Source organism: Endocarpon pusillum, assembly GCF_000464535.1.
Source record: "Endocarpon pusillum Z07020 unplaced genomic scaffold scaffold1082, whole genome shotgun sequence".
Lineage (NCBI taxonomy): Eukaryota > Fungi > Ascomycota > Eurotiomycetes > Verrucariales > Verrucariaceae > Endocarpon > Endocarpon pusillum.
The window spans coordinates 18,933-35,952 of record NW_006913622.1 but is presented as its reverse complement, the minus strand read 5'-3'; the positions used below and the strand labels follow the sequence as shown (position 1 = coordinate 35,952).

The 17,020-nt window shown below is 39.1% G+C and overlaps 3 protein-coding genes across 3 annotated transcripts; 1 reads left to right on the top strand and 2 right to left on the bottom strand.

Annotated features, from left to right (window-relative positions):
- Positions 1 to 1,098: 1,098 nt before the first annotated feature.
- EPUS_09161 (uncharacterized protein) lies at positions 1,099 to 1,768 on the bottom strand (the record flags this gene model as incomplete). The annotated part of the gene is made up of 3 exons (XM_007789459.1): positions 1,099 to 1,175; positions 1,227 to 1,557; positions 1,712 to 1,768. 3 exons carry the CDS (start codon positions 1,766 to 1,768, stop codon positions 1,099 to 1,101), a joined length of 465 nt encoding a protein of 154 aa, XP_007787649.1.
- A 9,855-nt stretch (positions 1,769 to 11,623) lies between these two features.
- Positions 11,624 to 13,447, top strand: EPUS_09160 (uncharacterized protein; the record flags this gene model as incomplete). The annotated part of the gene is made up of 1 exon (XM_007789458.1): positions 11,624 to 13,447. One exon carries the CDS (start codon positions 11,624 to 11,626, stop codon positions 13,445 to 13,447), a length of 1,824 nt encoding a protein of 607 aa, XP_007787648.1.
- A 248-nt stretch (positions 13,448 to 13,695) lies between these two features.
- On the bottom strand, positions 13,696 to 15,943 carry EPUS_09159 (uncharacterized protein; the record flags this gene model as incomplete). Its single annotated transcript, XM_007789457.1, has 5 exons — positions 13,696 to 14,089; positions 14,174 to 15,048; positions 15,111 to 15,166; positions 15,212 to 15,454; positions 15,511 to 15,943. The coding sequence occupies 5 exons, from the start codon at positions 15,941 to 15,943 to the stop codon at positions 13,696 to 13,698; spliced, it is 2,001 nt and encodes a 666-aa protein (XP_007787647.1).
- Between the last annotated feature and the right edge of the window lie 1,077 nt (positions 15,944 to 17,020).

Below are 17,020 nucleotides of genomic sequence, written 5' to 3'. Positions count from 1 at the left end.
CAACACCACAGAGTGAGAACTTCAACAGGTTTAGAGTAAATTAGATCTAACAGAAGAGAATACTGCTAAGTAGATTATGATAAAAGGTAGAAGAGATAAGTTTTATAATACGACAGAATAGTGCTATAGTAAAGCAATACTATGACAGAGTAACTCAGTAAAGACTCTTTACTACAGACCTCTACAGCAGAGCGATTTAGCGTTATGCAGCATAAGTACTATAGCGCTGCAGACAGACATTACAGATTCCACAATTCTATACGAGATCGGCAGAGACAGATTCTACACAGATTTGCAAGGGCCAGAAGGCAAATAAGGGATTTACAAAAGAGCATACGAGATCAAGATTGCAAAAGAACAAAATTAGCATGAGCACTTGAGGGTTTGCAACAGGGCGAAATTATGTGAGCAAATAAGGGTTTGTAAGAAGCATGAGCGAATCAAGCATTTTGTAGAGGGCTCAGAGCGAATGTGGAGCTGACGGAAGAGAATGCTGCTGTGGATTAGAGGAGCGAGTTCTGTGATGTGGGTGTGTGGTGAGACTCCTGATTGACTGTCTATCGATTGGGGGCAATCGATATTTCGGAGGGGGGGGTAGTGTGATGGAAGTGCCTACGGCTTGCCTATAGAGATTGCCTGCGGCGTGGTTGAGGGTATCATGGATCATGTGATCAGTCTTGGCGTGATTAGTGTATATGTGGACAGTGCGTTCGCACACTGTATATAGATTCCTCAGCTTTCGTTTTAGCAATCTATGGACTATTGACTTGTTCTAGTTTCGAGCCATTGCACTTTTAAGTAATTATTATATCTTGAGTCTTCTTAAGCGCTTTTATATAATAGTTAAGACTTTTAGTTTCTTAAGCATCTTATTGTTAATGTATATAGAGAGTCTATAGAGCACGTTGTAACTTTTGCTTCTTAGACTTTGTCACGTGTCACGTTGGAAGCAGGCGACGAGTGCGCGAGATCTTCAGCCCATGTTGAGTGCTATCCTAAGACTGCAGAGCCGACGAGGATGGCACTGGGGTCGCTCCTATATAGCGAGCATGCCCCTTACTAACGCGTAGTGCCAATCAATACCCGGCGGCCCTAGCGCTAGCGGCCGACAAGCATGGCAGCCGTGACACTAGAGAAGTTTCCTTCACTAATAGTCTCCTCCGTAACGAAGCGTTCTATATTCCTATTAGAGGTTATCACTCTGGATATCAGCTATTGGCACGTACTCTGAATCACAGCCGCGTCCTCGACTGAAAAATCCACTTCCAACAGATGGCGTTTCCCTTCATTGATACCAATGAAATCATCCCCATCGATAAAATCATGTATCGTCGTCTGATCTGGCGTGGCGGTAGAGGCGAGTAGTAAAGGGTCGATGTTCTCGGTTGTATCAGTGTACACAGATGACGGCGGCGTCTCGACAGCGCTCTCATTCCTGTCCGTGATCCAGTCGGGCATAGGGGTTGAACTGTTCGAGCTGATCAAGGGAGGGGTTGATTGCACATGTATCTTGAGGTTCCACAGTTTCGCTACCTCGTCAATGAACTTGAATTCTTGCTTGTGACATGCGTTAGTCTCCGTGTCTGAGCCACGAGGGTTGGTGCCACTAGCTCTCTTGACTTTAAAGGGCTTGGAATCTGCTTCGTGCTCGACGCTAGACCTTTTGAGTCCCTTTATAAGCCTGACACAGTGAACATCCTGCAGATGGAACCTCAGCTTCTGTGCTGATTTGAATTCTTTGCCATATTGCGCTTGCGGATGTGGACATTCTGGCACCTTACTAACTTCTAGCTTTCTATTGTGTTAGTTAAGATGATCTTGCTATTCAGGTCAGTCAATAATCTAACGCATTTATGCAGAAGTAGAAAGCCTCACATTTCCTAGACAGTAAGGGCAGTATCTAAGAGAGGCAAGGCATCCGCTATAGTTGAAAGGATTGCATTAAGTCAGAACTAGCTTAGGCTTATCTAGATGTGCCTAGCAATAGTCCTCTTATTCCTTCTGGCTAGTAATCTATTTATTACAGGAAAAGCATAGCTTTGCAGAGTTATAGCAGGCGCAGAGATGCTTCTTATAACAGTTATATATGTGCTTTCATCTTTATATAGCCGGCTTCTTATTTATATTGCAAAATTAGCCTATGTTCTTATATATAATAAAGCTTATAAGGAGGTTAAGGAAATTAACGAACTTGTCTATCTTCTAGTTCCGCTTTATTATATAGCGGCACTTTGCTAGCTCTAAGCCTGGGCGGAACGCTACTTCTATCTCTTATTAATAGAGCTTAATTATGTCGTAAAGGACTGTATAGCCTTTATTACTACAGATAAGAGCAGCAATAAATAGATTAGATGTTACGAATCCTCCCGCGACCTACGCCAAGGACTATATTCCCTATAGCACTGATCATGGCTTACAGAGTTCATCTCAGACCCAGCTCCCTGCCGCTATTCTAGCCATTACTAACGACAGGTACCCACAGTTGTCTGTACCTGGCCTCAGCGAAATAAGAGGCACGGACATGTATATAAAGCGTTGTATTCCCACTTTTGTTTCCTTTTCTTCACGCTTTGTCTTATATATTAGGCCTAACCATAGCTCTCCTAACATTATGAAGCGTCCCACTTATTTTTATCTTCTGGTTCTTAGGTCCGTCTTAACCTACTTTCCCTTTGTCATTGTTCCTTATTGCTCAGTCTAAGCAGTAAAAGAACTACTGCCTCTTTTTCTTTTATCCTGTTTCATGTCCTTTCCTCCTTAAAAGAGTCTGAGATCTCTCTTAAGTTCTTTTTATCTGTAGAAGCTATAGCTAATGCCTAAATATGTCTTGATAATAATATAGTTAACCTACAAAAACTCTCTTACATACCTATTCCTACGTATAGTCCGGCTCTGATTTATACTCCTTAGCCTTCTAAGCACCTAGCCTAAGATCTGACTTAAGGCCTAATAACCTAGATCTTATTAGTAATAGTCACAGTCTTATAACAGAATTAATAACTCTAGCATATACTTATAAAGTCAGAAAAAACTATAGACGTTCTTATATTTAGTGGCCTAAGGCCTAATACTTACAAAGACTTAGAGAGGTTCAAAATAGGCCTTACTTCAAAATTTAGAGTTAATACTAATAAATATCTCACGCTTATATTATATATTTATTACGTATTCTCTTAACTTATAGATTATGCCTTAGACGTCACTTTAGATAACATTAACAAAGGGATCTATCTAGATTAGGTAGATCTAATTAAAGAACTAAAGCTTAACTTTAGTAATACTAATCTAGAGTACTCTGCTATCTGCCGTCTTATAAAGATAAAGTAAACGTATTAACTCTTCTCTGAATTCTACCTAGAGTTTAAGCAGACCGCTAGAAGAACGCTATTTTAGGACTATAGTCTTAAGAGACTGCTCTGACTTATATTATCTAAGGAACTTATAAAGAAGCTGACTATAATTAATATTAGAGACATATTATATAAAGTCTTTATTTAAGAGTATACTTAGTAGGACAACCTACTATATACTATATTATTATAATAGATAACCAAGTTATAAAAGCCACTTATAAGTTTAATTATCTTAGTTCTAGCCCCTGCTTATTCTGTTATATCTGCCCTTATTTTCTATAATCCTATAGACATAGATTACTTAGTCTGCAAAGCCTTTAATAAACGCGAAGCTAAATAAGAACGTTAACGTAATCTAAGCCTTTATTATTATTACACAGGCCCGGACTACAAAGCTAATATATGCCTAGAAAAGCTAAAGCTATAGAATAACTTTTGTACTATCTCTTTTATACTTATTATAGCGTTCTTAACTTTGGTATTTATTCTAGCAACTTTATAAGTAATTATACCTATTGCCTTAGCCTTTCTTGCCCTTCTTTCTTTATTTAGTAATTATATTAATATAAAGTTATTAAATAAAGTAACCTTAAACTAAGTTATATTTAAGGGATTAAGAAGAGGTTAGTTACTACTAATATAGTAGATAGCCTAATAATATAATTAGGTTTTATTTCTCTATATTTAGCAGACCTTCTTCTTAACTCTAAGTGTCTTTTAATTAAGTATAATATTAGATAATTTAAATATTAAGTCCTAATTAACTCTAGTTATTTTATAGTAATATATATTAGTAAAGCTTTTGTATAATTCTTCTTTTATAAAAAATTAGAAAGTCAAAGAACTATAATAGGCTTTAATAATCAGACCTTTATAATAACTTATATTATTAAAGTTCCCTTATTTTTTATACCTTTTGATATCTATTAAGAAGTCTTATTAATATTTGTTGTCTTTAAACTAAAATATAATATTATTTTTAGAATACTCTAACTTAAATAATATAATCGCAGCAATAACAAAACAACGTTAAATAATATAATCTAATAATAGATTAGGTACTAAAGACTATTATATATAATATAAAATATTGCTATAATTATTGCCTTTAGAAAAACAAAGGATACTTTATTACTTTTAAAGCTATATAAAGAGTACAGAATAATAAACCTTAAGTCTAAAAATAAATAAAAGCTATAGATATAACTGTAACACTAATTATAATAAGAGTAATAGCCTTTAATTACCTAAGTAAGTAAAGAGATTATAAAGTCTTTGTAATATTATTAAGAGACATTAAGAAGGCTCTAAAATCTAAAGAAATTATAGATCCTTAGACTAGACTTCCTAAGTAATATTACAAGTTTCTGTCCTTATTTAATAAAGCTATTATTAATAAGCTTTTATTATATCGCCTTAAAGTAAATTATAAGATTAAGTTATTACTAAATACTAAATTACTATCCGGAGCCTTATATAGCATGTCTAGAAACAAATTAGAGGTCTTAAACAAAACACTAAAGGACTATTTATTAAAGAACTTTATTCATGTATTTAAGTCCTTTGCTGCTGCTCTAGTCTTATTTGTTAAGAAACCTAAAGGAGGTCTATAGTTTTATATAGATTACTAGGGTTTAAATACTATTATAATTAAGAACAAATACCTAATTCCCCTAATTTAAGAGACTCTAAATAAGCTTTGTAAAGCCATGTAGTATACTAAATTAGACATTATTATTGCCTTCTACAGAATCAGAATAGCCTATAGAGATAAATAGAAAATAGCCTTTTATATATATATAGGTTTATATAAATAAAACGTAGTCTCTTTTAGTCTTTGTAATGCTCTAGCCTCCTTTTAGAACTACATTAATAATGCCTTAGGAAAGGATATCCTAGACTAATTTGTCTTAGTATATCTTAATAATATCCTAATCTTTAGTAACTCACTAAAAGAGCACTGCTAACATGTGAAGATAGTACTAGGCAGATTAGCTATTACTAGATTACAACTTAATATAAGAAAATGTGAATTCAAAGTTTATAAGACGAAATACTTAGGAATAATTATTCAGAGCTGTTTAGAAGATAGCGCATCACTAATATGTAAAGACAGTACTAGGCAGATTAGCTATTATTAAACTATAACTTAATATAGAAAAATACGAATTCGAAGTTTATAAGATGAAATACTTAGGAATAATTATTTAGAGCCATTTAGAAGATAATAAACCTAGATAAATATATATAAATCTAAAGAAGATAGCTATAATTTAAAATTAAAAGAAGCCTAATAATACAAAAGATATATAAAGTTTTATAGAATTTACGAATTTCTATTATTAATTTATTAAAGAATTCTCAAAGATAGCCTTACCCCTGACCAAGCTTATCTAAAAAGACGTCTCTTTTAACTAGAGAGAGAAAGCCAAAAAAGCATTTTAGATACTAAAAGACATGTTTACAAGCTCCCTAGTCCTATAGTACTTTGATCCTGACTTACCCTGTACTGTAGAGACTAACGCCTTAGACAATATATATAGAGGAGTCCTGTTTTAACCTAATAATAAGGGGATCCTGTAATCTGTAGCCTACTTCTTAAAGCAACATGCCTTAGTTAAGAGTAACTATAAGATTTACAACAAAGAACTAATAGCTATAGTTATTATTTAAATAACTATCCTGCTAACAAGCCTATTAGAGTAAGTTCCTCTCTTGTTTTAACTTTGTAATCAAGTACCGCCCTAGGTTATAATGCTGCGCAGATAAATTATTCTACAGACTATAAGATAAAGCTACTAATGCTAACGATAATAGGAAGAAGTTCCTTAAGTAAGTAATCCTAAAACCGAAGAATCTAGACCCCTAGATATTAGAACCTATTTCTGTCTATCTAATTAGACTTATAAGAATCCTACGCTGCTATAAGAGATTACCTAAGTTAGGAGAAGACTCTAACGTAATCATAGATAATACTATAGCCCTATATATAATAAACCTATAGCCTCAAACTATTTTAGAAGAAGATATTATTACCACATATCAGAATCTTGCCTAAGAAGATCCTTATTAAGTAACCTACTAACAAGTCTTGTCTAGGGTCAGAAGGTCTTTTATAATTATATTAGCTAACTATTTAGTAGAGAATAATAAACTATACTACTAATAACGCTTATAAATTCCTAAAAATAAAGAACTAAGACTTTGCTATATTAATAAATACTATAAATAGCTAATAACTAGTCACTTAGGCCTTGTAAAGACCTATAAGATCCTGTAATAATAATTCTATTAGTTAAAGATAATAGACTTAGTAAAGGAACAGCTAGCTAAATATCCTATATACTGTTATTTAAAACCCTCTTATAAGCGCTAAGATTAACTGCAAGCACTAGAGCCGCCTAAGAAATAGTGATAATACCTAGCTATAGATTTTGTCACAGACCTCCCTAAATCTAATAGCATTTTCTCTGATACTATAAGTATTTAAGTCTTAATAGATTGATTAACTAAGGAGAGATACCTAGCGCCTTGCTATAGCATAAAAACAGAATATCTAGTCAGAATATTTATTTACTTTATTAGGCCTAACTATAGCTCTCTTGACATTAGATGCTAGACAGCGACAGACTAGCATCAGACTACAGATATAGAGAAATCAAGTATAGTGGTAGTCTGTTAGGTTGCTTTTGTCCGCCTTAAAGAAAAGCTTTCTTAGCTATAACTTCTATTATTTTCAGAGTTCCTTAGATATAAGTTTCTTTTTCTGTATATATAGTTTTTTTTATTAATCTCTAGTTATTAGGTTGTCTCTAGATCTTAAAGAGATATGTTATAGTTCCTCTTTAATTATAATAAATTTTGGGCTATTCTTAAGCTTATTCTGCTTTTCTGCTAGTAAGGACTACTATAACTCAGGGTTATAAGACAGCGTCAGGGCATAAAACCAGTTATTAATAATACTTTGCAATATATTATTAAAATAGGCACCTTAATTATTTATGCTAGAATTCTAGAGGGCATAGAAGCTATTATATATGTTCTTATCTCTATATTTATTATGCTTTTTTCTTTAAGTAGATAAGTAAAGCTTATTTACTTATATATTAATTTAATATAAAAATTTATAAGAAATAATATTAGAGAAAGCTTACTAATTAGATATAGCCCTTTAACTTTAAAGTTATAGATTATAAAGAGCTAATAATATCTTATATAAAGGCCTAGATTCCTAAGACGTTTACTAAAAATATAGGCTAAGTTGATTTTGCTATTATCCTTTTAGTAAAGAGGCAAGTCAAATATATAAGGATCTTATTAAAGGTAAAACATTTCCTCTTTCTTAGGCGGCTTAATACTCAGGAGCTTCTTTAATATATTCTTTATAATAAAAATCAAGAAGTAAATAAGTATAGAATTATAAAAAAGTCATTAAGACTCTAACTTTTTATATAGTAAGTGCTTTAGCCTACTATATTATTAGCTGCTTAGACATGATATAAAATTAACTTAAGAAAGAGATCCATCTTTTATTAGGCGTAAAAGTTATGCCTTTTACATTCTTTATAATTTGTATAGTAAACTCTGCCTTCTTATACTTATTATAAAAGACTATAAAAGTAACATCCTTAATTTAATATAAAAATTTATAAGAAATAGCATTAGAGAAAGCTTACTAATTAAATGTAGCTCTTTAGCTCTAAAGTTATGAATTATAAAGAGCTAATAATATCTTGTACAAAGGCCTAGATCCCTAAGACGTTTATTAAAAATACAGGCTAAGTTGATCTCGTTATTATCCTTCTGGTAAAGGGGCAGATCAAGTACATGAGGATCTTATTAGAGGTGGAACATCTCTTCTTCTTTAGGCGGCTTAATACTAAGGAGCTCTTTTATTATTTTATAGTCTTTAAATATATTTTTTGTAATAAAAATAGAGAGATGTATAAGTATAGAATTATAAAAAAGTAATTAAGACTTTAACCCTTTATGTAATAAGTGCTCTAGCCTACCGCATTATTAGTTGCTTAGAAATAATATAAAATTAACTTAAGAGAGAGATCTATCTTTTATTAGGTATAAAAGTCATGCCCTTTATATTCTTTATAACTTGTATAGTAAACTCCGCCTTTCTATGCTTATTATAAAAGACTACAAAAGTAATATCTTACTTAATATAACTTAGCTAATAGCTTTTACTTAGTAATAAACTTAATTAGAAAGAATACTTACCTAATAGTATAGGCCTTAGCTAGAATCTATATAGCATATTAATTTTATAGATTCGCTTACTCTTGCTAAGGTAAACATGTTAAGCTAAATCTCTGCTTATATATTTATTCTAATTCCTAGCTTTTTATATATATATTAATTATTTTGCTATAGCTGTATTTTAAGATAAAGAAAGTAGATTATAATATTATAATATCTCTTATTACGGGATATCTCTATAATAAGGGTATAGTGCTGCTATAAAAGCAATAGAGGGTATTACCTGGTCACTAGAGCTCTGATATAGCTATTATAATTGTGGTGAAGAAGTGGTTGCGGCTATTTAATAGCTATAAAGGAGTAGAAGGATAAGGCGTAAGGCGCTAAGGCGCGCGAAGCCCTGCTCTAATACCCCTTCAAGGCATTTAGCCAGGTTACTACGTAACACCTCTCTTACTTCTTATAAACAAGATTAAGTTTTTTTTATAAGAGATACTTAATAAACTATATATTATTAGTAAATTATAATACAAGATTAGCTAATAATAACTATTAAAGATTAACATTTAAAGTAAAAAGTATTACCCTGTTATTTATTTTCTTATTACCCGCTTATTATTAGCTAGTAATAAAGTTTTTGTATATCTAAATAATAAAACTTAAGTATGTCTTAAGATTATTATACTTGCCTTTTATCCTAAAGGCGACATTTCTTATAAAGTCTTTTAATATTGTAATGCTATTTAGAGTAATATTTAAGTATTTAACTATATATTTATAAAATAAAGAAATAAGAGTTAGAAAATAATACCTTCTTAGTTACTAATTAATAAATTTACTAATACTATAATATTAAAGTCTGATAGTAATTACTCTTTATTTTAGGCTAAAGCTCTTTTTTAATTTCTTTATTATTAATGATATCTTTGTTATTTTTAAAGTCTTTCTAATAGGCCTGCCTAAATAATGCCTTTGCTAAATTCGGCTTTAGCATTAAGAGTAAGAAAGCAATAAGGATGGCAACAGAAAAGGACTAAACTAGTAATAAGAAACAGGAGAAACAATCTAAGCTAAACAGATTAAGAGAAAGAGGTATTCTTAAAAGTCAAGTGAAACTAGCAGAGAGGAAGAGAGAAACATTTCAAAGAGCGAGTCACCAAGCAACGGGAGAATCCTTCATCTCTCGAAGACCTACCGGCAATGCGAACGGGAGTGGAGGCGTGTTGGATGATGGGACCGATTTTGGGCCCCAAGTCCATAAACTGGGCCCCCTGAGTATCGTCGTCTAAACTTGACTGGAAAAGACATGACACGACGATGAGACCACGATGCATGATTGGCTTGTAGGGGCGGAAGGAAAAGGTGACTGAGCAAGACCTGAGCAACCTGAGCAGCCTGAGCAAGTGGGTGAGCAAGCTGCGCCGAGGATGAGCCGAGGATGGATAGCGCCTGAGCAGAGGCGGCATGCTGACTAACCAGATGGAACTTCACTAAAAAAAAATATTGTGGTACAATACCCTGATAGTCTGACATAAGATTTTTTCCCTAGTTCCAGCTACGGCCTCCATCCTGAGCGGCGCTGCTTTAACCTGAGTCGAGACTGAGCTGAGCTCTGAGGACTAAGGAGTTGGGAAGACCCGGTTTTGGTCCAAGTGGGACCGAAGGACCCACTTTTGGGCGCCAGGACTCGGCTGCAGCTGCTTACTTTATTCTATCAGTGTGTCAGCCAAGCCTGCTGCCCCTCAGCCCCTTTGTACCGCTCAGTACTACTAGTAGTAGCATAGGGACCGCTCAACGAGCGGAAGTTACACATAGAAGTGGCCGACAGAATTCAACCAATCAGAACGTGCCGTACATCTTGACACATGGCCATAGGGATTCCCTATGCTACTGAGCGGTCCCTATGCTACTCTCCTGTTTCTATCGAATTCGCCTTGAGATAGTAGCAATAACAGCGTTAATTTCGACATTACAGAAACGCCTATGTAGCGCTCTTTGACACCATGTGATACCGCTTGACAGATAAATTAGCTTGCATCAGCTAGCTGCTAACTGTAGTTGAACCAAAAGGACTAGACAATTTACGCCCAACATTTAAGGAGAGTGAGAACTATCAAGAACATTTTCACCTAGCTACAGACTGTACTAGTGGAAAACGGACACTAGGCACATGCCAGCCACGTAGTATGAGTCCGGCCAAAGATAGGTCTCTTAAAGCGAAGGGAAGTCCCAAAAATTGGACCTTATTTAAGAGCTTAGAAAGTTTTCTGTCGGTAAAGCGCCAAACGCCATTATCACCAAAGTTTTCTAAGCAAGTATTAGGCGCGCTGCATAATAACCCTGAAGGCGCGCTTCAGGCCCCCGAGTACGGAAGGTGGAAATGAAAATTTGTGCCAAAATCTCGTACCTGGCGAGCGGGCTGTGGTGCTGTGGTGCTCTTGGCACTTTAACTCTATGCTTACAAGCCAAGAGGGGATTTTCCTAATTAGTTAGCTTAGTTTCTGCACGTTACAACCCTCCAAGAAAAAGCGTACAGTGCCTCCCAAATTCGTCATTTTCTGCCCTGCCTCTTATGTAGTAATAGCAGCACGGCAGATTTTAACAACTTTTGTACGAATGGAGATGGGATATAATAAGAAGGCGTCGACTATTTACTGCCACATTAAAGGAGCATGACGGTAGCACCAATCTGGAACTGATGGTATCCACGAGAAGGCGTTGTTAATATCAATCCACAAATGAAAACCTTGTCAACACCTAAGGTATTTTCCAACGAAGCCCTTCCTGGCTGTGCACCTCACTACCGGCTGTAAGCCTCTTCTAAAATCGAGCCTCACTGCCGAAAATCGACCAGGGTGTATCTGTAAGCCTCCAAAGAGTTGTCACATCGGTTGACATGACACCCCTTATCCACAAGGCATTGGCCAAGCAATATATGATGTCGTGTTGTAACAGAAATTCTCAGAGTCGCACTGCTCTTCGCGTTGATTCAGGAGGACTCATCTGCAATTCCTGAAATTTCTCTCACTTTTCGGCCAGTATAGCCAGACCTACCAATCATGGTCCGCCACGGAAGATGCAGATACCTCACCACCGCTGTGCTTACGGCTGCTCTTTCGACTGCAACCGTGGCATTGCCCTGGGACTCGTGCAAAGCGGACATCACCTGGGCACTAGGAAATCATACTGTATCTCTCCATGACAGCAATATCTTCCATCCAACCTCCACTACAGAGTCACCGGTATTGACACTTGGCGCTTGTGAAACCTACTGCGGAAAAGGAAGTACATGGTATCCTGACATTGGACCAATCCTTAACATCTGGCTTATACCTGTTCTCATCCTAGTTAGCCAGATGGATGTCACACCTCTGGGAAAGAGGACGTACCGGGTCGTCGTCCATCTACTTGGCGATCCGATCGACTCAATCTATTGTCTGCTGTTAAAGTTGGAAGCCTGGAGTCAGTGCCGGAGAATAGCAGAAAGTGAATGGAACCGTACCCACCCAATGCCCAACGATGCCAACGTACGTCCAGAAGTATGGATGGGGCGGGTGAGGAGACGACGAAGAGGGTGGCAAATGCATGTGTGGTACCTGATTTCGAAGATTTCGTATGGCAAGATAGGACATTCGATGACTGACGAAGATCATAAACGAAGCGAATTCGTGAGAGTCTACGGAACTGTCTTAGGAGGGATTGAAGAGGTTACAAACGAGGGTACTGACCCTCGCCATATCTATACCATGCTATCCGAAGGTATGTCTGAATGTGATCAGGAGAGATTCCGGACCCGCGTGGCGCACGAGCTGGCAAATAGCAGAACGGACGCGATTTTCCGAACCAGCCTAGCAGTTTCTCTCTACTTCTATCAAGTTGCATGCGCCTTCGTTACAAGGCTAGGCGGAAGTGCCACTTCACCTCCCGGTGGACGGATTGGCATCTCCATGTTCCTCACCTATATTCTGCCGGCAGTTTTACTGAGTAACCTCGTGGGGAGCTTTCCATCGATCTACACCTGTTTCGGCATTATCCAGAAGCATCTGCCTGAAGGACGGGATCTGCTCACACTTTTACATAGCACCGAATCACACGACGACAGGGATGAAGCCGAATCGTATGACGATATAGCTAAACGATACTTCGAGTCCCGTCCCTGGTCTGGGGCCATCTACACTTTTCGGCCCAAAAAGGCCATATTCAACAGCAGGCTTTCAGGCGATCATCCACGCTGGGTTCTCTTTCTCCTCGCTATATGTCCCATAGTCGTCTCAACTGTGATCGCCCTGGCTATAATCTGGCACCTCCCCCCGTCTGGTGTGAATTGCCGCTGGTTTGTTCTTTTCGTAATCAGCGTTGCCTACTTCGGGAGTACCTTGATCACTTGGCGGAGCAGATCGAAACATCTCAGTGGGCGCTGGCACTGGCGGTTGACCATAATCAAGGACTTTTTGATCGCGGCTCCTAGCTTGATCCTGCTCTTCGCATCTAGTGGTGGGTTGTTCAACTCATGCTTGTGCTGGAGTGGTCGGTTAACGCGTGGCAGAAAGGAAGCCAAGGTTGCGCTGACGTTCGAGCCAAATATCCGTAAGCTCTACCCCGCATTGTATGCTAGCTGTCTTGTCCTTCAAATGTGCGCATTTGTGTGTATGGTGCTGGTCGAATGGAAAGGCCTGACACTCATGAGGTGGTCCCCCAAAAGAAGGTCGAACATAATTGCAGAGCTTTCTCCCAGTGTTGGGCCAGCGCCAGCTCCAGCACCAGCACCAGCACCAGCTCCAGCTCCAGCTCCAGCTCCAGCGCCAGCTGCAGACTCTAAGAACTCTCCCACCGTTGAAGTCGTTCTTGCCACTGGGCTTCGGAAGAGAGCAACATATAACTAGAAATCTATGAAACGGATTGAGCTTGAGCATTTTGGATCTGGTTATCACCAACATTAGCGTGCCATTGGCAGACATCTACAGGGGAACAAACCGGCCGAGGAGCAATAGGACCACACGGGTGTCCCATTATTCCGCGGGGCTGGGGCATTGCAACAGTGATCACTTGCGTAAAGAGGCTACTGTCGAGCTCGAGGCAAGCTTTTATCTAGTGATATTGTGATTAAGCCTGAAGAAAGTGGAAGGTTATCTTAATGATAAGAAGCATTGGTTGTGGAGGGAAGTGCGCCTGTAATTTGCTCCCATTTAGATCCTTTACTGTCGCGCTGCGGCCCACACAACCTATTCGTCCATTTGCCTGCTATCGCTGCTCGGACCGACACAAACGAGTGCCATGTGAAGTAGTCATAGCAGTCATCACCACCACTACCTTGATTCCATGCTTCTTGGTCTTCTCCACCCTCTTCCTGCGCTCCCTTCTCAACATCATCTTTCTCTTCTCTATTCTCCTGCCTCTCTTCTTCACTTTTTCCCTTGCCCCACTGTTCGCTCTTCTCCAGCACGTTCTTTTCCTTGTCCCATCGTTGAAGCACTAGCGCGAAAAGCTCGAGTCTTTTCACGAGCTCCCTCGCTGCATCGTCGTTGCTGTTTATGTTGTCAAAGCTTGCATATGTGCCAAACGGGATCGCCCCCAGCAGTCTTCAGCCTCATGTTCCACCTGTGTGGTACCTTGTCCGCGTCTTTTCGGGCTCGTCGCTAAGACTAACCCGGACCAATGGCGCCCTGATCATGATCCACCCTTCCTCCAACTCGCCGTACGGGTTTGAGGTCTTGAGTTTGATGTGATAGTCAAGAACCTTCGCGATATCTTTCCATTCCTTACCTTGTCCCGTGGCGGCAATCCCATCATACGACGCCCACGACCAGGCCGGAGCAATGTAAGCTTGTGATGTAGAAGTCGTTGGATCCTTGGTTGACCGCACTCCCTGCCATGCGAGGCCTTCGATCAACGCATTGCTCCATAAGCCGGCCACATAGGAGGCTTGAACGCGTGACTCGAATATCCGTGCCAATCCTGACATGGCAGGCAGCTTATCTGAAGGATTGCTCAGTCTTCTGCTGCCGTAGTACCACAGCAGATGATACCAGAATGCATGTTCATCAGAGTGTTGGGATCTGCGACCAACCCGTCCAGAGTCAGTTGCTCCAAACAGATTGCAGTACCGTCCGGCGTCACGGAAACCATCTTCACTGACGAACTCATGATTGCATTCATAGTACATCTGATCTGTACCATCATGAAGGATGCGTTGCCCCAACAAACGCTCTTGCAGCGCCCATGCACGCTTAGTCAACGGCTCATGGCTCATCTCGATGTACAACCTGCTGGCTGCTTCCTTGTCAGTCGACACGAGGAAGGCCAGGAGTTGCCCACTCGTGCCATCTTGCGTGATGTAGTCAACTGGGATGTGGCGTCGCCCTTTTCGTCGGTTAAAACAACCAGCGGAACTATCTGTGGCGTGAGCAGCAGCGATGGTCAAGTGAGCATTTGAGTACACTGCGGCCATATTGGCGGATTCTCGTGCCCAGTCTTCAAGGTCGTCCTGGCAGATACAGAGTGAGTCAATCCAGAGATATCGTATCCCCATTTTCTAACAGTGTACACTGCATCTTGAAACGTTTTCGGGAGCTCTTCAATCTTGATTGCCTCCTTTCTGGCAGCTATTGAAGCGCGAAAGGGAATGAAATGTCCCGTACGTCCTCAACAGTGGCTCAACGCGGCGTAGCGACCATGAATGCCTCCAGTACCCCGCAGCCTTATTTCTTTCTGGTTTGTACAGCTCTCCAGGTCAAGTAAGCGCGACGGCAATGGAATACTACCACCAGCTTGACAGTCTTCATGGTTCCTCACACAATTTTGCACCCAAGCTGCGGCTCGGTCAAGGGTTGTTGGAGAGCCTCCATCCTCTTCGACTGGCCGCCCTTTGTACAAAGATGCCAGCGCGCTATCTGAAATCACTCGTTAGAGCAAGTTGAGTTTCAGCTTTACACATCCCACGACATACCCTCTTTGACGCAAAACCCAACGGCGCCAACAAGATAAATGATACCTTCCCGTCGCGCACGAACAAGGACCAAGAACCCATCTCCACCATTGATGCGTTTTGTTAGCCAGAACTGAAAGTTAGACGGGAGTCCCAAGTGTGCGTCCTCATAGTACGCAAACAATGGGTCGTTCTCCGCCTTACGGTAAGAAGCGGAAAATCCGCTAACCGAGTCGTTAAGTAAGTCGCAGAGCCTGCAGCCACCAGCAGATGCTGCAAGGTCCTCAAGGCTGCTGTGGTATCTGAAGCCAATGGGTACGTCCAGTGCGGAAGAGAGGCTTGAGTTGAAGACAAAAGACGGCAGCTCCCTCCGGTTGATAATACACTCCCAATCCGAGGGCAATTGAGGAAGTCTTTCGAAAGGAATGGACCGACAGAGAGCGCAGAGATTCATCGTGTCGTCCGTCGGCGGTACGCTGTCGCATCGTTACTTCAAGGCAACCGCTGTCCGCTGCTCGAGTGTGTTCTTGTAGTGGATTACAAAAGCATCGTGGCAAGTAGTTAGGCAACAAGCATTCTGCACTGCTCGTTCGCAATCCTTAAGGGAACAAGAGAGCAGATTTGTGTCATCCTCGCTTCATGCCGTTCATGTCGACCCAGTAGTAAAGAATTCGGTCCGAATTGGCGTTGTGTTATTTAAGTAGATGTGTGGTCCAACCTGATGAGTTGGAGCAGTCCCACAAGCCTGAAATGTGACTCTAATTGCCCGCGGTGAACTTTAAAGCGTCGTCTTTTGTCTACCCACTCCAAACACGAGCCTGAGATCTCTCTTCAACCTTGCCAGCAAACAATGCGAAGGATATTATCAGACACGTCTTCGCCTCCAGCAGACTGACAACTCCTCGAGTATTACCTGCCACGCATACTCATCGCATCTTTCACTATTCTCCACCACAATCGGCCGCTCCACTCCCTATCAGAGTTGTCGGCCCGAAGCTTGACGCCAAATTTTTTGGCAGTTCTTAGATTTGACTACCTATGTTTTAAAACAGCTATAACTGAATGAGTTTTAACTTAAACTATACTAAAAAGCTAATAATCAATAGAGAGATAATTCGATTTTAGTATAATTAAATATGTCTCACTAAAGTTATAGCTTAATTATTAGCTTCTTCTTCTCTGCTACTAATTTACTAGTAGCTTAACAAGTACTAGAAACTAAAGGTTTTATTAGTATATTAACGCTAGCTGCTAGTTTATTTAACATAATGTATTAATTATTTATATTAGTATATATTAAGTTTGTAAATATTTCCTAAATTAATATATATCTATAAAGAATAATTACTTGCTTCAGATTATCTTAAATCTTATTTTAAAGGTCTATAATCTAATTCTTTTCTAAGACCTCTGCTTTATAAGAAAGTTGTTAGAAATCTGTTAAGAATATAATAAGTTCTCCCAGTGTTGGGCCAGCGCCAGCTCCAGCACCAGCACCAGCACCAGCTCCAGCTCCAGCTCCAGCTCCAGC